General features: G+C 37.4%; 1 protein-coding gene across 6 annotated transcripts in view; it reads right to left on the minus strand.

Moving 5' to 3' along the window:
* FSTL5 (follistatin like 5) overlaps window positions 1-25,176 on the minus strand; it is an 879,952-nt gene that overhangs the window by 232,889 nt on the left and 621,887 nt on the right. For all 6 annotated transcript variants that reach the window (XM_039541912.1, XM_039541914.1, XM_039541911.1 and 3 more), the window contains one exon: window positions 2,763-2,959. In XM_039541912.1, the coding sequence (XP_039397846.1) occupies window positions 2,763-2,959 (197 nt within the window). The remainder of the gene's footprint in view (window positions 1-2,762; window positions 2,960-25,176) is intronic.

The following is a 25,176-nucleotide window of genomic DNA, read 5'->3' on the forward strand; positions in this document are numbered from 1 at the left end:
GTCCTTATTTCCATGAAGTCTCCAACTGATTCATCTGAGTTGTTCACTAGTAAGGAATTACTATATATAGCACTTTACATACTCTGAGATAAAAGGGGCTTAGATAATGCAGCAAAACTTTCCGGTTGCTACAATACTGCAGTGCTGCAAATTGGAACATCTGTGGAAATAGGATGCACTGAAACACTGAAACGTGTAGCTAATAAAGTATAAAAATGAACAAAAATCACTCCAGTATTCCTTGAGTGGTTTATATTAAATTAACATTCTCACACTTCTCCAATATTTCAGATTTTTTAAAAGGCAGTAGATTTTTATATTGGTGATTGGTAACTGCATTGTAGAAATTGCAGTATTGCCAGTTCCCAAGGGTTAAAAAAAAAATCAGGAATCAAGCGCCTCCCCCCTAAATCATGAGATTGTCTTAAAAATAATTCATTTTTTTAATTTGTCTTCTGTTTTTTGAGCCTACTGTGTGAACTCTAGTCATACTTTCAAGCTTTTCTTCCAAGCATGAGGACTGGAAACTTTGTTTTTTAAATGGATGTTGAGGTTATCATATATTTTGATTATTTCAGAAGTGGGGGCTTCAATAAAAATCCCCAAAATTACAATAATTGCAACAAAGTCATGAGATTTCTCAGCCATGAATCTGGAAGGTGGGAGGGTCTTGCGGCTGGGGCTTTTGCACCCAGGAAGGACATTGTTTATTATTTGCACCCAGAAGTCTGATGAGATTTTTGGCAGTAGGAAAGATATGCCTCTGCTCTCTTCTTCCTCACTGATGAACAAGATTAGAGGTGATAATTTCTAGATCTTTAATACCTCAGTCATTACCTCAACAACTGTTCACAGCAACTAGTTGCCTCAGCAACTTTGCTGTATTGTCCACCATTGTTATCCACCATTGCGGGGATTATGTATAATGGATGTTTCCATTAACTAACTGTTGTACAGTTAATATTTAAATCTTCATGGAAGATATTACAGCTAATGTCTGAATCTGTTTGCACATTTAGGGAAACAATCCTCCATTAGTTTGCACGCTGTTCACATAATAAAGATTCTCTTTACACACATCAAGGTTAAAAGATGGCAGATTCTGAGACAAATTCCATGGTAACTAAAATGTGGAATACACAGTGTCCTGAGTACTTATATTTATTTTTAACAAGATTCCCAAACCACAGTGCAGTATATTAATTTTCTTGGCACACATTATTTTCCATTGATTCTAAGCAGTGCTTTTTTATTTATTTTATTTTATTATTATTTGAGAAAATGTAGAGTTTATGAAAGAATTGGGGAGACGGGGGAGCAGAGGCCAATTTAAAAATACTTTGATTCAGGAATGAGGAAGTTTACCCATAGAGTTCTGTAAATGCTTCTTGATCCTGACATTCAACACTACTATTTTAGTCTGGATCTTCTCACTCAAAGACTGCCAGTCATTCAAAATCGTCTAGTGGATTTGTAGTGTAAACAAATGGGGACTAGTGTGAAATAGTGTGAACCTATGAAGCTTGTTTGTAGTTGTGAAATAAAGAAAGATTTGAAGAATTTGAAATTCAGTCTCCCTTTAGTGCAAGGCAAGTATACTAACTCATATCACCTACTTAGTTGACTAAGATCCAAGATAGGCAATGTTTGGACCAGTGACAGTTCAAGGTCATATATTTCATGATTTAAAAATTGGAGTTTGCTGGCATACAAAAGCTATGAACCCCTCTTCCTAATAATATACAACATATGCATCTAGCCCTCTTAGATAATTAAATATTGGACCAAACATTATGATATAACATATAGAAAATATATTTTAGGTATTTTAGAAAGTTTTAAAATTTATCTGTAGAATTGGATTAACTAACTAGGCTACCTGGCTTTACAGGTGAAGAGATATGACAAACAGTATGAATAATGTGGTTTTAAGCACTTCTGTTTTCCCCTGTAAAATGTGGCATGTAAGTTGATGTGTCAGTGCAGTGGCAGACCAGGCATTGCACCTGAGCTTACTCAGCCTATTGGGGCCGTTAGTCTATTCCTGGTTCCCAGGAATCTGGAAGCCCTCTGTGCTCTTAAGTCCATTAAGGGGCATGGTAGGGGAACCAAGGCCTAGCCACTCCACTGGTTTCCAGCGCAGGGTCCTCAAGCTGGATCAAGGTTTGTCGACTTTGGCTGTGGCCTGAGCTCCTTCCTACCTTCCTCTGGGTTTCCGCAGACTCTTCAGTGTCTTGGTCTGGTTATCTCTTTCTAGGGTGTTGTACCCAAGTAGCTTTTCAGCAGCTTGCTGACAGGAGTTCCCTTTTCCAGCCAGTTCACTTTTCCGGTAGCCTCCCTGTCCCTCTGCTTCCCAGCTCTGTGTTAGCCCTTTGGTTGCTGGGCTGACATGGGGTACAATACCCCATGACATGTTATATACAGAATGGGGTGGTATAAAGATTATATTGGGATACAATATTAAGTAGTGCAGTTCAATATGGTCAACATTTTTACAGAATTTTTTAATTTCCTGACTTATTTAGTTCTTAACATTGTCTTATTTAATGTCTAAGGATAATAATAATCCTTTTCAAGCAGTCTTAAATCCTTGAGTGAAGCCTCACATCTACTAAGCCTACATGTAAGTATCAAATGAAGGCAAAGGGTTGCATCAAAGGCACCACATACCACATATCTACACCACACTAGAGATTTTACACACTTAACCACAAGCAAAGTAAAGAGGTATTGTGCTGATGAAAGCAAAATCCAAATCTTACCTGAGAGAGTTCATTACTGTCCACAAGTCCATTGTTGTCAGAATCGAAATATTTAAACATTTGATCCACCAGCAATTTCTTTAAAATCATTTTATCTTCAGCATTTTTTTCTTTTGCTTGTGCAATGTATCTCTGGTTTTGTAGATCCAACAACATATTTTTCACTTTGCTGTATTCAGTGGATGTGCACTTGTCCCCTGGAAAGGAAATGCACAAGATAATTCTGAAGTTGATTTTAAAAATTGTTTAAATGGATAAAGAAAATATGCAAATACAGAAGACAGTGATATCTTCTACTGCTAACACTATCCAACAGGGTTAATGCATGTAGGTGCATTGCTGTTTTCATTTGTACATCTAGTGAGCTAGAGATCTGTTCTATGAAGGCTGAATCCAAGTCAGTGGGAGGTTTTCCATTTACTTACATGCGCTTTGGGTGAGGCCAAATTGGATTATAAAGGTGTAACAATCATATGTGGTTGCTTAGTTGTCTGTCTCACAAGACTTTCCATTAAAAACATTTTGTAACAACTTAAACAGTGTCCAACAGCCTGCTATTCTTTTCACTGTAGGTCATTTTAGAGCTGGACTATCTGAAGATTTTCATAAAATTTTATACATACTACATTTTGTATGAATATTAATAAAGTATATATTGCAATACAATATATGTGGTAATGATGGTAAACATGATAAAATGATGTATTACAAAATGTATATAGTTCATAACAGTATTTGACTTCAAAAACAGAAGTGACATCTGTGAGTCCTCATAAACCAACCCAAACTCTTTATCCACCTTGAATATGAATTTAAGTTTAACAGGGGAGGGAGGGTAAGAGGGAGCAAGAATATCTATGACATATGATCTAGTAAAGACAGAAAGTGGGCAAGTTAATATCCTTTATTGGACCAGCTTCTGTTAGTCCACTAAAAGATATTACCTCAACCATTGGGGGGAGGGATAGCTCAGTGGTTTGAGTACTGGCCCAGGGCTGTGAGTTCAATCCTTGGTCCCGCTAGTGAAGGCAGGGGGCTGGACTTGATGACCTTTCAAGGTCCCTTCCAGTTCTATGAAATAGGTATATCTCCATATATTATCATCATCTTACATCTCTCATATCCTGGGATCAACACAGCTATGACAGAACTGCATAATTTTTTTTCTAGTTCATTCCTTTCATTGTCAGGTATTTCTATAAACCAGGGACTACATTATGCACATGTTCTGGTTACAGTGATTATAGAAGCTATTTTCTCTACAATAAAATGTAATAAAACCTCCTCATTTCCTCTAACCTCTATCATGCACATATAGGCCACATTTCAAGGTGAAGGGAGAAGTTTTGTTGTAATATTAGAAACAAGTTTAAGGTTTCAAGACAGAGTTGTTTCTTGAGATCACAGAAATCATAGAAATGTAGGGTTAGAAGGGACCTCCGAAAGTCATTTAGTCCCTGGCTGAGGCAGGATTAAGTATACTAGACCATTCCTGCCAGATTTTGTCTAACCTGTTCTCAAAAAGTTCTAGTGATGGGGAATCCACAACCTCCCTACATAGCCTGTTCCAGTGCTTAACTATCCTTATAGTTAGAAAGATTTTCTAATGTTTAACCAAATATCCCTTTGTGCAAACTAAGCCAATTTCTTCTTATCCTACCCTCAATTGATCACTGTCCTCTTCATAACAAACTTTTACATAGTTGAAGACTTATGTCCCTTTCAGTCTTCCCTAGACTAAACATGCTCAATTCCTTTTAATCTTTCCTCATAGGTCATGTTTTCTAAACCTCTGACCATTTTTTGTTGCTCTCCTCTGGTCTCTCTCCAGTTTTATCAGATAAGTTTTATCACAATACTCCAGCTAAGGCCCCACTAGTTCAGAGTAGATCAGAATAATTGTATTTTGTGTCTTACATATGACATTCCTATTAACAGTCCCCTCTCCTCCGCCACTTGATATTTGTCTCTATTTGCAACAGCATCACACATAAGAACAGCCATACTGGGTCAGACCAAAAGACCATTTAGCCCAGTATCCTGTCTTCCAACATTGGCCATTCCAGGTGCTTCAGAGGTAATCAACAAGTGATTTAACCACTGTTGCCAATTCCCAGTTTCTGGCAAACAGAGGCAAAGGACACCATTCCTGCCAATCATGGCTAATAGCCATTAATGGACCTATCCTCCATGTATTTCTCTAGTTCTTTTTTGAACCGTTATAGTCTTGGCCTTCAACACATCCTCTGGCAAAGAGTTCCACAGGGTGACTGTGTGAAGAAATACTTCCATTTGTTTGTTTTAAAAGTGATGTCTATTAATTTAATTTGGTGACTCCTAGTTCTTGTGCTATGAGAAGGAGTAAATAACACTTCCTTATTTACTTTCTACAAACCAGTTGTGATTTTATAGACCTCTATCATATCCCCTCTTAGTCGTCTCTTTTCCAAGCTGAAAAGTCCCAGTCTTATTAATCTCTCCTCATATTGAAGCTGTTTGATGGCCCTAATCATTTTTGTTGCCCGTTTCTGAACCTTTTCTAATTCCAATATATCTTTTTTGGAGAAGTATTCAGTATTCAGTAGTGGGCATGCCATGTATTTATATAGAGGCAATATGAAATTCTGTCTTATTATCTATCCCTTTCTTAGTGATTCCCAACATTGTGTTAGCTTTTTTGACTTCTGCTGAGCATTGAGTTGGTGTTTTCCAAGAACTATTCACAATGACTCCAAGATCTCTTGATCTTGTTGACTCATATTCAATTTGTGATCCACTATAACCCCCATGTCCTATTCTGATGTACTGCTGCCTGGTCAGTTATTCCCCATTTTGTATTTGTGCATTTGGCATTTCCTTCCTAAGTGCAGTACTTTGCACTTTATTGATTTACATTTTGCTTCAGATCAGCTCTTAAATTGTTCAAGGTCATTTTGAATTCTAATCCTGTCACATGAAGTGCTGGTAAACCCTCCCAGATCATCTGCAAATTTCATAAATGTACTTTCTACTCCATTATCCAAGTCATAAATGAATATATTGACTAGTAGTAGACCCAGGACAGACCCCCGAAGGACACCGCTTGATATGTCCAGTTTGACAGCAAACCATTGATAACTTCTCTGTGAATACAGCCTGTCAACCAGTTGTGCATCCACCTTATGGTAATTTCACTGAGACCATATTTCTCTAGTTTGGTTCTGAGAATGTCACTTGAGACTGTGTCAAAAGCCTTATTAAAGTCAAGATATATTGCATTTATTGCTCCTCCCTATCTATTAGGCCAGTTATCCTGTCAAAGAAGGAAACTAAATTGGTTTGGCCACTCTGTATCATATGCCCTTGAGGAGAGTGGCACAAGGACACGGCTGGCGCAGGTATAGCCCCAACAGACACTGCTAGTCAAAAGATTCCAATTGCACACCATACAATTCATACAAAGACTTAAAGTAGAATCACATCTAATATTTATTGTGTCTTACAAGCTCTTAATTTCTCAAAGCTGGACAATATATGTAGATCCTGCCTCATGGGCTGTATGTATGCTCTGTGACCAAAGGGTTAACAGTCTATGCCATCAATTTTGCAAAGGATTCCATTTATCTTAGGACAGATGCCTTGTGGTTAAAGCACTGTACTGAGACTCAGGAGATCCCAGTTCAATTCCTATTTCTGACACAGACATCTTATGTGACCTTGGGCAAGTTTTGTATAGTTTTTGAAAAGAGAATAAGGTTAACTAAAGAAACCATAGCTTTTTCTCTAGTGTAGACTTAGGTCAATATATTTTACTTTGTTAGCTGGTCCAAGCTGACTCTAGGGTCTCCCATCTGTATAGTTGAGATAACACTTCTAATACACAGGAGTATTATAAAGCTGTAAACATTACTATGTGGGAAAGATTCACATGGGGAATATCAAGTCTTCTTGTAGACACAAAATTACTTAAAGTTTGACTTTAATTTGAGATAAAAATCATAACGCTTAAACAGTGAAAGTTCAATATTTTTACTTTAAATGTCACTACACGTACTAAGGTACTAATTATCCAAGTGAATTTTATTGAAAGAATTCAATCACTTAGTCATGAAGACATTTTTCATGCCTTAATTAAAACCATTTTAGTTCTCAAGTTTGAACAGGTCAGTTACTTGAACTAATTACACTTACTATGGACAGTGAGAGGAGGAATATAGAATTTTTTCTGTGTCTTTTATTTACGTAGCTTGTTTATCTCAAATTGTCTACAATAGTCATATTTAGACAAAGTGAAGTACATAATTATAATCTACATCTAGATTTGACAGTGATGGGGAATCTATTGTTTCTGTTCTGTATTAACTGTCTACATACAGAGCGATATATGGAATTTACTATTGGCATAATAACTTAGACACTGTCTTTTAGGTGATTCACAATGACTATAGATTAAGGGAGGGATGCAGTTAAACTCTTGCCTGCAATCACTCTAATTACACTATAACAGTGTCACTGTCAACTAAATACCTTAAATTACCCCCTATCCGTTGTTAAAATGGTTTATACTTACCACACTGATAAATCATGTCTTCATGGACAAAATACGTCCCTAGGAACAGAAATTGCCAGCCTTAACTAAAAGTCTGTTCTGGAGTTTCTACAATCAAGGTAATTTCTGGTCCCTATATCTTTGGTTTCTGTTGGAGATTTAATAATTTTTTTCCTAAGGGGAAATCATAACCATCATATAACTTGCTGGTTACAAAAAACCAATCAACCAACCAATCAACCAGAGTTTTTATTGTGTTTGTATATCATTAATGATTGTTAGGTTAAACAATTTTAATGTGAAAAAAGATTTAGAAAAGAAACTGTAGTTAATTAGAGACAGAAATGGGTAGCTAATTATTGTATAGATTCTGAAACATTAACAACAAGGCTTGTCGTGACCAGCCAGCTATAAACGAAGTAAATATAATTGGCAAAGCAATTTTATCTGTCTATAGCCCATCTCCTACAGATCATCATTTTAGATTAGACTTTAGTGTTTAAGCCTATTCTTTCTATGGTGCTGTTTAAGTAAGATAATAGCTGTAATTTCCTTGCACTGTGTACTTGTTCACTCTACAGATCAACCTGATTCTGAATTACAAATCCAGCCACAATAGTAATGTGCCATCCAACATCTTCTCCATCTCTTTGAGACTGATATAGAAAAATTGTCAATATTTAATCACCAAATCACAGTCATTTCTTCAAAACATAAAATAAGAGCAATTTATTGTATTAAAAAAACCCTCTTTGTCTGAATCAGTTGGGATTTAAACAGATACCATTGGACTTCTCACACACAATACAAATAAAATACGGTGACAACTGTAATTAAGATGCTCTAGATGTATAGGAGAGAACGGATTAGGCTGAGGTTGATGGTGGGATGCCAGATGATGAAGATGTCATCACTAAGTCAGCCCATAAAGATGTTGGCATACTGAGGGCCAGCCCCCAACTAAACCTCTCCAGCGCATCATCAAAGATTTTTGGGAGACAGGCCAGTCCTTGCTTATAGACAGCCTGCTAACGATAGCTCATCTCCACTAGATGTATAGGTTCTTTCCCAGTTAGGTCTGTGATGTTTGTGACTTTGGCAAGTTATTTAACCTCTCTGTGCCTCATTTCCCATCTACAAAATGAGAATAATACTCCCCTAGCGCACAGAAAGAGCACTCAATTCAAAGTACTTTGAAGTTATTGTGTACAAAAGCATTATATAAAAGTATTGTCAATAATTATGTTAGTCTATTCCTGCCTGAGAAATTATAAAAGAAAATAACTCCTAACACTTGCAATAAGTTTTCTGTTACCATTGTTTTTGTTTGTTTCTTTTCAATTGTTCAGGACAGCTATCAATAAATAATGCAAAAATAGCCTGAATGTGTTGACTTTCAGGCATGCTGCAAAACCCATCAATTTGACAATACTTCAGGGGAGGGCTGACTCCAGGGCATTTTGGCGGAGAAGGATTATGTATAATTTACTGATGTACTTACTGGGTAGTATGCTAACTTATTTTATTGTATTATATTGCTGACTGATACCCCCTATACATTTTAAGTTTTCATTGTTAGATTGCTTAGAGGTTATACATACGTATTTACATATTTTAAATCAAAATAAATATATAAATAAAAATTGTAACTACTTTTCAACACATGCTCAAATTCTTTAGCCTACATTTTCTCTACAGAGTTTCCTCTTAACATTATGACGAGTCAAAGAAACAAGGTTGGGTAGAAAGGTACAGACTACCATTGGCATTCTTTAAGAGTAAGAATGAATCAAGAACCTGCACAACCCGTGACAATTCTATGGAAAAGTGTGGTTATGTCTAGCTTTCCTTGCCCATTCTTTCTTTTTCATTGTATTTGACAGAACGAACTTAGCTTATATTGAACTTTGCTACCTTGTATCAAAGTTGCTGTGAAGACTCTGGAAACTTTGATATAATGTGCACCTCAACATCACTAGGTGTTCTGCAGAATCTTTTTGTTTTATGTTAGCAGCAGTTTAACCTTTGGTAATGGTTTAAGGTTATTACATTTGTTATATAACAGGTTTATATTAGACTATTCAGTTAAAATAATTTGGTGTTAGTCCGCTTTATCTGTAAAATAAGTATAACAATCAGAGATCATTTTCTGTGCATTTGACCTGCCTCTCCAATTACCATCCCTTTTCCTTTCTTTCCACCTCTAAGATCCTTGAAATTTCATTTAGAACTGCTGCTTTGACTTCCTCTCTTCCAGCTCATTCCTATATTCCCTCTAATTTATATAAATACAATAAGAATACACAATACTGTAGTACAGTGTAAAGCTTCTACTGGCATAAGTTGGCATTGCCAAAATTACTTTAAAATGGTGAAGCTATGTCATTCCAAATGAGTGCCTGTCATAAACAGATAATTAAGGGTTAATGCCTCTCTTACCTGTAAAGAGTTAAGAAGTTCACCTAGCCTAGCTGACACCTGACCAGAGGAACCAATGGGAGGACAAGATGTTTCAAAAGGAAGGAGGGAAGTTTCCTTTGTCTAGTTAGTTTTCAGTTTCAGCTGGAGTGAAAAAGATCAAGGAACCAGCCTCTCATCAGAGTAGTAAGTTTTAGAAAGGAATAAATAGGTTTATGTTTATTTTCTTTGTAACTTGTCTTGGTACCATTAAGGGAATTATCAAATTTGGGTATTCTTGTGTGTATTAAAGTTTTTGCCCAGGGGAACATCCTCTGTGTTTTGAATCTGTTGTCTGTGAGAGTAGCTGGTATGCTAATCTTCCCAGAGGGTTTTCTTTTACCTTTCTTTTCTTTAATTAAAAGCCTTTTTCTTAATACCTGGATTGATTTTTCCTTGTGTTTTGGATCCAAGGGGGTTGGATCTGGATCCACCAGGAGTTGGAGGGAGAAAGGAAGGGGGATGGTTAATTTATCCTTGTTTTAAGATCCAAGGGGTTTGGATCTGTGTTCACCAGGGAATTGGTGAAGTTTCTCAAGGCTACCCAAGGAAGGGAGTGCTTGTGAATGGTGGCAGTGATACCAGATCTAAGCTGGTAATTAAGCTTAGAAGTGTCCATGCAGGTCCCCATATCTGTACCCTAAAGTTCAGAATGGGGAAAGAACCTTGACAGTGCCAATAAAGTCTTATCTACCATACCATCATGTATGCTCAATATGCCCCATATGCCACATAAAATTATGTTTTAGAGAGTCTTTTAAACAATTGGGATAACTTTTTGCATGCTTCTGCCTATATAGCTCAATGCCTTAGTCAGTGCGAGTCCAATTGTACAGGAGTCATAGGGAGAGAAAAATCAATAAAAATTTCACACACCTCTAAAAGTGATCACACATTTTTTTTGTTTTTGTTTTTTGGTATTTCAGTGTGTCATGACTTTAATATTGTTGAGACTTCCAGGACTAGAAAGTAGTGATAGGCATCCAGATGGGAAGCTATGAATCTTCCCTTCCCAAAAATATAAAGCTCCTATTCCTAACTGCGCAGCTAGATAACAGATCATAAACCTATCAGTCTTGATCTAATACTGAATATTGCGATTTATATGGGCCCCAAGAAAAATACACATTTCAGGGGAAAGGAAAAACATTCCTCTGTCATTTAAAAAAAAATTATTTTTAAAATAGCATCTGTTTGAAACTACTCATAGGTTCAGAATTTTAGAAGTCATCTGAGCAAAGATGAATTAGTGTGTGCAAGGACAGCGACGGGCGCCACATGCTTAACTCTAAGTACATAGGTAGATGTGCTGACTTCAAAAGGAACTATTATTTAATACTTGCATTGTTGTTGCAGCTGGGAGCCCAAGTCATGGACTAGCTCCCCATTTTGTTAAATATTACACAAACACATAACAAAAAGGCAGTCCTTGCCCCCAAAGTGTTTACAATCTATGCACAATACAACAAATGGATAAAATAGATGGAAAGGGAGAGCACAAGGAACCAGACAGTGCTGGTCAGTATGATAGGCAAAGGTCTCAGCAACTAATTGAATATTTATTTTCAAGTTTGTTTATAGGACACATGACAAACTGTTTTAAGTGGAGAGCTTTAAAGGAAGGGCAACGAGATGGCTCTGCAGATATTTATGGGTGAGACACAGCATGGTGGAAAAGAACAAAGATGCTTGTTTGAAAATTTAACCAGTAGATGAAGGCTTGACTTTTTGATAGAGCAGAGGCACGAGTTGACATCTTAATAACATATGACTGTTGGTAAGCAGAGTGGGGACAGGACATGAAGGCTTTGAAAGTGAAGACAAGTAATTTGTCTTTAATGTCACGGAGAAATGGGAGCTGGGGGAGCCATGGAGGGGTGAAACGAGAGGGATGACATGGCCAAAGTGAGGAGCCAGAAAAATGATCTCTGCAGGAGCATTCTGAATAGTTACAAGTGAAGCAAGATTGTATTTGTCAAGACCAGAGAAGAGGCTGTTGCAGCAATCAAGAGGCAAGAATTTCAGCTGTGTGGTGGAGAAAAGCTGTATCTTAGGGTATTACAAAGGAAGTCCCAGCAATATTTAAACACAGCCTGGATGTGAGGACCTAGAGCGAGGCCAGAGTAACAAACAGGATGGTTGCATTCTTCACAGTGACTGAGGGCATATCCATACTTTGAGCTGGAGATGTAAATTCCACCTTAAGGAGACATACCTGTATGAGCTCTGATCATGTTAGCATGATAAAAATAAAGGGAAGCTGCAGCAGTCCAAGCAGCACAGGGGCTAGCCATCTTGAGTACATATTTAGCAACTTGGTCTTGGGGTGGCTAGCCTCTCCTACTATTTTAGTGCACTAGATCAGTCATAAATAATGTGGCTATATATCTTCAAGCTGGAATTTACACCTTCAACTTGAAGTGTAGACATACCCAAAGAAAGGAGGGAGGGGGGAAAGGGCATGGGATGAAAGATTAACAGTTCAGTTTTAAGAATGAGGAGTACTTGTGGCATCTTAGAGACTAACAAATTTATTTGGGCATAAGCTTTTGTGGGCTAAAACCCACTTCATTGGATGCATGCAGTGGAAAATACAGTAGGAAGATATATATATACACACACAGAGAACATGAAAAAAGGGGGGTTGTGAACTCTAACAAGACTAATCAATTAAGGTGAGCTATTATCAGCAGGACTAAAAAAACCTTGTGTAGTGATAATCAGGATGGCTCATTTCAAACAGTTGACAAGAGGGTGTGAGTAACAGTAGGAGAAAAATTAGCATTAGTTCTTTACAGACTAACATGGCTACCACTCTGAAACCTGAAGCTCAGTTTTAGTCACACTGAGCTTAAATTCACAGCTAGAATTCACAAGATTACTCACATGCTTAGGTATAAACTCATGCTTGCACACTTTGCTGGATCAAAGCCATTGCAGCTGGCTTTTTCCATCTCCCTCTTTTTGAACCTGCATGAAGGAGCTGGGTACAATCTTCCCTTAATGTTGCTCATAACCATTACAATCTTGAAAAAAGCTTAAAAGGAGATACTACTGGTAAATACTAATTATAGTCTGTGTTTTATTCTTTTCCATCTTTAACATTTGCTTGAATGCTCCATGGGATGAAGTAATCCAGGTTCTTGCATCTACAACATTTACCCCCATCTCCCTAATATGCATGATTTCAATACTTTTTTTATTGGCTTCATACTGGGTTTTAGATCATATAGCTTTGGTGGTGGTGGTGTGTGTGTGTCTGTGTGTGTGATGCATGCAGAAACTTAAATAACGTTAAACAGGTGAACCAACAGGAGTAAAAGAAGTGTCACTCCTCTGTCCCCCAGTTCATATTTAATTTTTGAAATATTGATAGGTTTGGAATGGGGAGTGTTAATTGGAGTTCAAATTTAGTGAAAAAGTGGAAAGATTTGCCTATTTGTTTCCTTCCACTCTGTGCAATTTATTCTTTTAGCTCTGTGTTAGTTACCAAGGAAACAGTTGTAAAGTGGTTTTTTAAGTGCTATTGTCCTCATAGGCTGAGTTTTGAATAGATGTTTGCCTATTATGCATAAGAAAAGTAAATATTTGACAATTTAAGTTTTATTTAATTTGTAAGGGGAGCAGAAACATTGAAAATTAATTAGATTATACTTATGAAAAGTTAGTTAGGAAAGGAAATACTGTACAAGCACTACAACTTTGTGTGAAGAAATATTTCTGATTGCTCTAAATAAGGGTATTCTAGGAAATGGTTTTTAACATCTCAAATTATAAAATATTTCTTATCTCAGAGGTTTTTGGAAAATACTTCAGTGTGTAGAGAGAAAGGATAGTGTCATAAAAAAATAGAAGGGGCTATTTAACTCTCGCCTTGCAGGGTCCTATAGCCCGGGCTGCAGCCTGAGCCCGAACATCTATACTGCAGTTAAACAGCCCATTAGCCTGAGCTACAAGAGCCAACGTCAGGTGTCATGGGAAAGTCACAGGATTTTAATTGCAGCATAGACATAACTAAAGAGGCTAAGTGACTTACCCAAGGTCATGCAGGAAGTGTTTGCCATAATATGTCCAAGCCTAGAAGTTCCAATTAAGCTTCTAAACTTAAGCTGGAACAAATTACAGTTTTCAGAGTGCTAAAAGATGCACTTAAAAATATCTTTTTATAATATAATAATGGATGCCCCTGTAGGATCTTTCACATTGGTAAACAACTTTGTGAAAATTGGGGAATTACCTCAAGCCATATTAATTCCGAAACTGGAGATTTCTTCGACCTTGGTGGCATGTTACATTTCAGGTATTTACTTCAACGGAAGGATGTATGGGTGGTGTGCATGGGTGTATAAGTGCAAATGTACACATCTATTACAGACTGACAGAGCCAGAAGGGTAAGCAGAAGTTACCTACTACAGGACATGTTCAACAAAGAAAGTAACAGAAGTTACTAGCCATCACCTACAGTCCTTGTCATAGGTCTCACCTCCACTCTGAACTTTATGGTACAGATGTGGGGACCTGCATGAACACCTCTAAGCTTAACTACCAGCTTAGATCTGGTCTCGCTGCCATCATCCAGATTTCTGAGTTATCTGGAAAACTCTCTTCCCCCAAAAAACCTTCCCCTCCCTGGGTAGCCTTGAGAGACTCCTCCACTAATTCCCTGGTAAGTCCAGATCCAATTCCCTTGGATCTAAAAAACAAGGAAGAATTACTCCTTCCCTCTCTCTTTTTCCCCCCACCAATCCCTGGTGAGTCCAGATCAAATTCCCTTGGATCTAAAAACAGGGGAAAAAATCAACCAGTTCTTAAAAAGAAGGCTTTTAATTAAAGAAAAGAAAAGTAAAAGAAAAAAACCTCTGGGAGACAGCATACAAGCTGATCTCACAGAAAACAGATTTAAAACACAGGATGTTCCCCTGGGCAAAAACCTTAATACACACAAGAATACCCAATTTGATAATTCCCCTAATTGCACAAAGACAAGTTACAAAAGAAAATAAACATAAACCTATTTATTCCTTTCTAAAACTTACTATTCTGATAAGTGGCTGGTTCCTTGATCTTTTCCAGTCCGGCTGAAACTGAAACTGACTCTAAACAAATGAAACTTCCCTTCTTCCTTTTGAAACATCTTGTTCCCCCATTGGTTCCTCTGGGCAGGTATCAGCTAGGCTAGGTGAACTTCTTAACCCTTTACAGGTAAAAGAGGCATTAACTCTTAACTATCTGTTTACAACAGCCTCCAACTAAAATTTCTCTAGTGCATTATCAAGGATCTACAACCTATCCTGAAGGACAATCTCTCACTCTCACAGACCTTGGGAGACAGGACAGTCCTCGCTTACAGAAAGTCCCCCCACACCCTGAAGCAAATACTCACCAGCAACTACACATTACACAACAAAAACACTAACCCAGGAACCAATCCCTGCAACAAACCCTGTTGCCAACTCTGTCCACATATCTATTCAAGAGACACCATCATAGGACCTAACCGCATCAGCAACACCATCAGGGGCTTGTTCACTTGCACATCTACCAGTGTGATACATGCCATCATGTGCCAGCAATGCCCCTCTGCCATGTACATTGGCCAAACCGGACCATCCCTATGGAAAAGAATAAATGGACACAAATCAGACATCAAGAATTGTAACTTTAAAAAGGAGAGCACTTCAATCTCCCTGGACACTCAATAACAGACTTAAAAGTGGCCATTCTTCAACAAAAAATTTTCAAAAACAGACGTCAACAAGAAACTGCAGAACTGGAATTAATTTGCAAACTGAACACCATCAAATTAGGCCTGAATAAAGACTGGGAGTGGATGGGTCACTACAAAAAGTAATTTTCCTTCTGCTGATACTCACTCCTTCTTGTCAACTGTTGGAAATGGGTGACGTCCACCTTGATTTCATTGGCCTCATTAGCTCTACAAAAGTACTTTCCCCTCTCTTGATATTCACCCCTTCTTGTTAACTGTTGAGAATAGGCCACTTCCAACCTTAATTAAATTGGCCTCATTAGCACTGAACCCCACTTGGTAAGGCAACTCCCATCTTTTCATGTGCTGTAATATGAATACTGCTTACTGTATTTTTCACTCCATGCATCTGATGAAGTGGGGTTTAGCCCATGAAAGCTTATACCCAAATAAATTTGTTAGTCTCTAAGGTGCCACAAGGACTCCTCATTGTTTTTTGCTGATACAGACTAATACGGCTACCACTCTGACATCTATTACTACCACTCTTAGCATGTAATCAGGATTACTGTCCTATTTATTAAAAGCTAAAAGAAGATTCTTTTTTAGCTCCAGATTATAGGTACTTGTGTTTTTAGGGCAGCAGAATCAGAATTTTATCTCCTTTATCAGTGTGAAATTGTAAGCACCTATGACATGCAGTGAAAATACATCTGATACATCATGTGAGCTGCCATGATGGTTGTTATAATATAACAATATGTAATAAGCAACATATATAACAATCACATACAATGAATTTATGAGAATGTTGTCTCCTACAGATATTTGGTCCCATTACAAACATTTTCAGTTCATTATCATGTTGCTTCTACAACAGACTTGAGGTCAGATTCTGATCTGTTATACTATGTAAGTCTTGAATAACTAATGTAGCATGACGTTTTTAAAGTTATTTAATTATGGCCAGAATATTTTTTTTCAGAGTTGTTAGAGTAATAATCCTGGTATCTCCAAAATATAAGTCATAAGATATTGAATTAAAAATATGTTTCAGATAAATAATTTGTCTGGTAATGATATCTTTACCAGCTATATTTTCTGAATTTCAATAAAAAGGGATTTCAGATGTAGAACTTGAAAACATACCTTCTAGATTTTGAAATTTCATTAGATTCTTAGTATAAAACTCAAGTTTCTGAAAGTCTTAGACTGTTTTCCCTAATTAAGGATCAAGTTGACATGTATTTGTGTATCATGTCTTGTCTATAGACACATATAGACAAATCTTCAGTATTTAAGAAATAACTTACAGTAAGCAGATAAATTATTCAGTGTCATCCAAAAGATAATGTCTCAGTTAAGGTAAACACGATTAGAGGCTGAATTAAATAATTTAAGATGTCAAAAGTTACTTTACATAACTTGTCTGAATGTAGTATTTGCCAGATTCTGACCTCAGTTACATATTAATCACACTGAGAGAGTTGCACAAAGTAACAAATAGCCTGACTCTGATTACATTCATTCTAGTAATTACTGATGACTCTGCACGAGTAACAGAGTCTAATGATAATTTTTTCCTTACTGCAGAAGTGTTGTTATATTTAAAGACGTTATACTTTTCCTTTTTTGTTAGCATTATCTCGCATTTATATTATTTCAATAGATGAAATCACTTCATATTAAATGCCATAGATCTACATAATTGAACCTTTAAATCAGACAAAGTTACCTAAAGCTGTCTCTTCATTGACTATCTACTATGTGTTCAATGTTCTTTAATTATACAGAATAATTATCCTCTAACTTTATTGGTAATCTAAGTTAAAAGAAAAGAAACAGGTTGTTTCAGGAAATAATATATCTATGTGTGACTTTGTTAAAGAAAATACTTAATCCAGATGCTCCATTTAATTTCACTTATAGTTTTTTATATATTTATCATCAATTCTTAGGAGGCAGTAAGAGAACTACTTTAGCCCCTTTTTCAATTCTTTTTGATCCTCATCACCAAGATCTCTTTTGTTTTATTTTTCTACTTGCTCCCTTGAACTTGCAACTTCAACAGCATTGAACACCTCTATATGTAACTTTAACAAAAAATTAACCCTGGAGTTCTCTATACCTTCCATTCACTCAATTTATCAAAGAAAAAAAAATAAGAGTGAGAAAGACATAAAAGCATCCTGTCCCCAAGGAAGACATTGCTGAAAGTAAAGGTCAGGACAGGAGTTCAAAGTGGCACTTTATTTTCCTCTCTAGTGGAGTTAGCCCAACTGTTGCTGTCATACCTTTTCCCATAGGGCCTGGATATTTTTGCCTTTAAATATTTATTCAGAATAATACTATAAAAGCATAAAATACCCCAGTTTTAACATGTTAAAATAAATACTGAAAGGAAAAAGAAAGCCCAAATCCAGAAGGAAAATGCTTTAGGATTTGAAAGGCTGCCATAACAAAGATAGAGGAAAGTTGTTCTCTGTTGCCACAGAGGGCAGAGCAAGAGGCAGTAGATTCAGATTACAGCATAGCAAATGTAAATTAAATCTCAGGAAAAACTTCCTAACTGTAAGAACAGTAGGACAATGGAACAGACTGCCTAGGGAGGTTGTGGAAGGCCCTTCCCTGGAGGTTTTCAAAAGGAGGCTGTACAACCATCTATCTTGGATGGTTTAGACATAACAAATCCTGCAACTTGGCAGGGGGTTAGACTAAATGACCCTTGCGGTCCCTTCTGACACTATGGTTCTAAGGCAGTGTTGAGTTAACCACAAATCTACACAGACTGTTCATTTTTGTTTCTTGTCATCTCTGCCACGGGGCTATATTGCTATCCTTTCACACGGTATCTGGAAAAGGGAAATGTGGGTTATATTAATCCATTATCTTTAATGTTTCCCAAATATTTACCATATACTTGGCCAATAAGTTATTCTCTAAAGAGACTCAGATTTAATTTAAAATACAACAAAAATGTGAAGTGAGTGAAACCAATCAGTTTGCAGAGATATCTGCAGTGTGGACTGCCCCATTAATTGCAATGGCTGCTCAATCAGTCCCCTTACTTTAAAACTTCCATACTGTTAACTATCTCAGTGCTCATATTAAAACAAGTGATTATCAGATTAGGAAGCATTTTCCTTGGGAGTATGTATGAAGAACTAAATACTACAGTAATAGGCCACACTATAAAATCCCTAAATTGCCATGGGATGACAGAAGATGCTGTGTAGGTAATTAACAGCACATGGTGGAGTACATGAGAGGAGGGTAGCTATTGGTTTCATTTTCATGAAGGGGGATCAGTTTTCAAAAGTATGAATCACAACTTTATTAATATTCACCATTTTATTTTTTAACTTGAATATTGATGTATCCAGTAATACCAGGGTACAAAACATACAAGAATGACAGAGTAGGTGGCAATGGTGGTGGTGCGGCGGCACTATACATGAAAAAAGCCATAGAATCAAATAAAGTAAATTTACATAAATCAAACTGTACCACAGAATCTCTATGGATAAAAATTCCATGCTTGAAAAATGAGAATATAACAGTAAAAATATTCTACCGACCACCTGACCTGGGTGGTGACAGTGACTGGGAAATATTCAGGAAGATCAGAGAGGTTACAAAGGCAGAAAACACATAATAAAGGGTTATTTCAACTATTCTCATATTGACTATATGTCACTGAAGGATGAGATGCAGAGATAAAATGTCTAGACATCTACAAATGACTGCATCTTGGAGCCCAGAAGGGGAAAAAGAATTCTTGATTTTGTCCTAAATGTCATCCAGAAGATGAATATTGTTGAACCATTCCTTAATAGCAACCATAACATAATTAAATTTAACATCTTTGTAGAGGGGGAAATACCAAAGAAACCCATTACAGTAGCATTTAACTTTAAAAAGGGGAACTATACAAAAAATGAGGAAGTAGTTAAATAGAAATCAGAAATGTGAAATGCCTACAAACTGCATGGATACTATTTAAAAACACCATACCAAAGTCTCAAACTAAATGTATATGATCAATTAAAAAAACAAGCATAAAATGCACGCACACACACACAAGGACCAAAAAAATAGCCTAAATAGCAGAATAAAAGAAGTGGTCAGTGGCAAAAAGGCATCTTTTAAAAGCTAGAAGTCAAATCCTACTGACGGAAATAGAAAGGAACATATACTTTTGCACTTGAGTTGCAGAGTTTAAGAAGGCAGGCCAACATAGATTTTGAAGAGGAACTAGCTAAGGACACAGAAAGCAACAAAAGTAACCACTTTTTTTGTTTTAAAATACCTCAAAAGCAGGAAGCCTGCCCAATCAGTAGGGGTACTGGATGACTGAGGTACTAAAGGAGCGCTCAAGGAACACAAGACTGTTGCAGAGAAGCTAAATGAATTATTTGCATTGGTCTTCACTGCAGAGGATATGGGGGAATCCAAAGCCATTCTTTGTAGGTGTTAAAGTCTGAGGAACTGTCCCAGACTGAGATGTCAATGGAAGAAGTTTTGGAACAAACTGATGAATTAAACATTAATAAGTCACTAGGACCATAACTCAAATATGAACTCGCAGAACTACTAATGGTGGATTGTAACCTATCACTTAAATCAGGCTCTGTACCAAATGACTGGAGGTCAGCTAATGCAATGCCTATATTTTAAAAAGGCTCCACAGGCCATCCTGGCAATTACAGGCCAGTAATTCTAACTTTAGTGCCAGGCAAACTGGTTGAAACTATAGTAGAGAACAAAATTATCAGACACAGAAAACCACAATATTTTGGCAAAGAGTCAACATGGCTTTCATAATGGGAATTTATGCCTCACCAACGTATTAGAATTCTTTAAGGGAGTCAACAATCATATGGACCAGGGTGATCCATTGATACAGTACTTGGTGTTTCAGAAAGTCTTTGACAAGTTCCCACACCAAAGGCTCTTATGCAAAGTTAGCATTCATAGGATAACAGGGAAAATCCTCTCATGGATCAGTAACAGGGCAAAGACAGAAAACAAAAGGTAGGAATAAATGGTTTCACAATAGAAAAAGATTAATAGCAGGATCTCCCCAGGATCTGTACTGGCACCTTTGCTATTCAACATATTAATAAAAGATCTGGAAAATGGTGTGATCAGTGAGGTGTCAAAATTTGCTGATATACAACATTACTCAAGATGTTAAGTCTAAAGATGATGTACAAAAGTTACAAAGGGATCTCATTAAACTGTGAGACTTGGAAACAAAATGTGTTGATAAGTTCAAAATAATGTACATTAGAAATAAGAATCCCAACTATGCATACAAAAGAATGGGATCTAATTTAGCTGTTACCACTCAAGAAAGATCTTGAAGTCATGGTAATTAGTTTTCCAGAAACATCCACTCGATGTGCAGCGTCAGTCAAAAAAAGCTAACAAAATGTTAGGAACTGTTAGGAAAGGGGTAGACACTACCACAGTAAATATAATGCCGAAGAAGTGGGTATTCACCCACGAAAGCTCATGCTGCAAAACGTCTGTTAGTCTATAAGGTGCCACAGGATTCTTTGCTGCTTATATAAATCCATGATACATCAACTCCTTGAATACTGTGCACAGTTCCAGTCACCCCCATCTCAATATGTAAGAAATGGAAAAGATACACACAAAAAATGATGAGCTATATAGAACAGCTTTCACATGAGCAGAGATTAAAAAGACGAACTGTTCAGTTTAGAGAAGAGATGACTAAGGGGGAATATGATAGAGGTGTATAAAATTATGAATGTTAGGGATAAAGTGAACAGGGAAGTGTTATTCACTCTATCACATGAACTAGGGGTCACCCAATGGATTTAATAGGTAGCATGTTTAAAAGAATCAAAGTTCTTTGCACAATGCAGTCAACCTGTGGAACTCATTGCCATGGGATGTTGTGAAGGCTAAAAGTATAACTGGATTAAAAAAAGAATTAAATACATTCATGGTGTATAGGTCCATCAGTGGCTATTAGGAAAGATAGTCAGGGATGCAACCTGATGCACCTGGTGTTCCTAAATCTTTTTTTTTTGCCAGAAGCTGGGACTAGATGGCAGGTGATGGATTACTTAAAATTGCCCTGTTTTGTTCATTCCCTCTAGACATTGCTAGAGATGGGATACTGGACTAGATGGAGCATTAGTATGACCCAGTATCATAGAATAATAGACTTTAAGGTCAGAAGGGACCATTATGATCATCTAGTCTGACCTCCTGCACAATGCAGGTCACAGAATCTCACCCATCCACTCCTGTATCAAACCTGTGTCTGAGCCACTGAAGTCCTCAAATCATGGTTTAAAGACTTCAAGGTGCAGAGAACATTCCAGCAAGTGACCCGTGCCTCACGCTGAAGAGTAAGGAGAAAAACCTCCAGGGCTTCTGCCAATCTGTCCTGAAGGAAAATTCCTTCCCGACCCCAAATATGTGTGATCAGTTAAACCCTGAGCATGTGGGCAAGACTCACCAGCCAGACACCCAGGAAAGAATTCTCTGTAGTAACTCAGATCCCACCCCATCTAACATCCCATCACAAGCCATTGGGCATATTTACTTCTAGTAGTCAAAGACTAGTTAATTGCCAAAATTAGGCTATCCCATTATACCATCCCCTCCATAAACATATCAAGCTTAGTCTTAAAGCCAGATATGTCTTTTGCCCCCACTACTCCCCTTGGAAGGCTGTTCCAGAACTTCACTCCTCTAATGGTTAGAAACCTTCATCTAATTTCAAGTCTAAAATTCCTGATAGCGAGTTTATATCTATTTGTTCTTGTGTCCACATTGGTACTGAGCTTAAATAATTCCTCTCCCTCCCTGGTATTTATTCCTCTGATATATTTATAGAGAACAATCATATCTCCTCTCAGTCTTCTTTTGGTTAGGCTAAACAAGCCAAGCTCTTTGAGTCTCCTTTCATATGACAGGTTTTCCATTCCTCGGATCATCCTAGTAGCCCTTCTCTGAACCTGTTCTACTTTGTATTCATCCTTCTTAAACATGGGAGACCAGAACTGCACACAGTATTCCAGATGAAGTCTCACCAGTGCCTTGTATAACAGGCACTTGTATAACAGTACTAACACCTCTTTATCTCTACTGGAAATACCTTGCCTGCATCTCAAGACCGCATTAGCTTTTTTCACTGCCATATCACATTGGCGGTTCATAGTCATCCTGTGATCAACCAATACTCTGAGGTCCTTCTCCTCTTCTGTTGCTTCCAACTGATGTGTCCCCAATTTATAACCAAAATTCTTGTTATTAATCCCTAAATGCATGACCTTGCACTTTTCACTATTAAATTTCATCCTATTACTATTACTCCAGTTTACAAGGCCATCCAGATCTTCCGGTATGATATCCCGGTCTCTGTATTGGCAATACCTCCCAGCTTTGTGTCATCTGCAAACTTAATTAGCACATTACCACTTTTTGTGCCAAGGTCAGTAATAAAAAGATTAAATAAGATTGGTCCCAAAACCGATCCCTGAGGAACTCCACTAGTAACCTCCCTCCAGCTTGACAATTCACCTTTCAGTATGACTCATTGTAGTCTCCCCTTTAACCAGTTCCTTATCCACCTTTCAATTTTCATACTGATCCCCATATTTTCTAATTTAGCTAATAATTCCCCATGTGGAACCATGTCAAATGCCTTACTGAAATCAAGGTAAATTAGATCCACTGCATTTCCTTTGTCTAAAAAAATCTGTTACCTTCTCAAAGAAGGAGATCAGGTTGGTTTGGCATGATCTACCTTTTGTAAAACCATGTTGTATTTTGTCCCAATTACCATTGACCAAAATGTCCTTGACTACTTTTCCTTCAACATTTTTTCCAAGACCTTGCATACAGATGCCAAACTGACAGGCCTGTAGTTGCCTGGATCACATTTTTCCCCCTTTTTTAAAGATAGGAACTATGTTAGCAATTCTCCAGTCATACGGTACAACCCCTGAGTTTACAGATTCATTAAAAATTCTTGCTAATGGGCTTGTAATTTCATGTGCCAGTTCCTTTAATATTCTTGGCTGAAGATTATCTGGGCCCCCTGATTTTGTCGCTTTAAACTGTTCGAGTTTGGCTTCTACCTTGGATGTGGTAATATCTACCTCCATATCCTCATTCCTATTTGTCATCCTACCATTATCCCTAAGCTCCTCATTAGCCTCATTAAAGACTGAGGCAAAGTATTTGTTTAGATATTGGGCCATGCCTCGATTATCCTTAACCTCCACGCCATCCCCAGTGTTTAGCAGTCGCACTTCTTCTTTCTTTGTTTTCTTCTTATTTATATGGCTATAGAATCTTTTACTATTGGTTTTAATTCCCTTTGCAAGGTCCAACTCTACATGGCTTTTGGCCTTTCTCACTTTATCCCTACATGTTCTGACCTCAATAAGGTAGCTTTTCTTGCTAATCCCTCCCATCTTCCACTCCTTGTAGGCTTTCTGCTTTTTCTTAATCACCTCTCTGAGATGCTTTATAGGCAGCTTGGTCTACAACTCCTGCCTATAAATTTTTTCCCCTTTCTTGGGATGCAGGCTTCTGATAGTTTCTGCAACTTTGACTTGAAGTAATTCCAGGCTTCCTCCACCTTTAGAGCCCCAAGTTCTTCAGTCCAATCCACTTCCCTAACTAATTTCCTTAATTCTTTAAAGTTAGCCCTTTTGAAATAAAAAACCCTAGTCACAGATCTATTTTTATTTATCTTTCCATTTAGTTTAAACTGAATTAAGTCATGATCACTCGAACCAAAGTTGTCCCCTACAACCATTTCTTCTATGAGGTCCTCACTACTCACCAAAACCAAATATAAAATGGCACCCCCTCTTGTTGGTTCAGCAACTACTTGGTGAAAGAATTCATCAGCTATTGTAACTAAGAAAATCTGAGCCCTATTATTATTACTAGCACTTGCCCTCCAGTCTATATCTGGGAAGTTAAAGTCTCCCATGATCACACAATTCCCATTAGTATTTACTTTATTAAAAACATTAAAAAGGTCTCTATCCATATCCAAATTAGATCCCGGCAATCTATGGCACACCCCAAGCACTAACCCGGGGGAGGCTCTAGTAGATTTCTTCCCCAATGTGATTTTTGCCCAGACAGCCTCTGTCTTATCCATTCCACCACTTCTTATTTCTTTAAAATCTACCTCATCACTGATATACAATGCTACTCCACCACCTTTGCCTTTATTTCTGTCTTTCCTAAACAGCACATAGCCTTCAATACCTGTACTCCAGTCATGACTATTGTTCCACCATGTTTCTGTTATCCCTATAATATCCGGTTTCACTTCCTGCACTAGTAACTCTAGTTCCTCCATTTTGTTACCTAGGCTCCTCGCATTGGTGTACAAACATCCTAATTCTTGCTGTTTGGCTTCACTCACATTGTTTACCTGATTAGGCCCTGACGTTCTACCGCCAGAATTGTATCTACAGTACCCTCCCTCCATATGTCCATTCTCCTGCTCACGACAGTATTCTTTCTTGCTTCATTTTCTTCCCTCTTAATGTTAAAATCCGGCATGGAGATTACCTGGACATCTCCCAACCATCTCCCCCAAATTCCTATTTTAAAGATCTCTTAATCTGTTGTGCCAGCCTTGAAGTCTATTTCCCTCCCTACTCAGGTGAAGTCCATCCCGACAGAACAGTCCTCTGTCCATGAATGA

This window comes from Mauremys reevesii, linkage group 5, assembly GCF_016161935.1.
Source record: "Mauremys reevesii isolate NIE-2019 linkage group 5, ASM1616193v1, whole genome shotgun sequence".
In the NCBI taxonomy this organism is placed as follows: domain Eukaryota; kingdom Metazoa; phylum Chordata; order Testudines; family Geoemydidae; genus Mauremys; species Mauremys reevesii.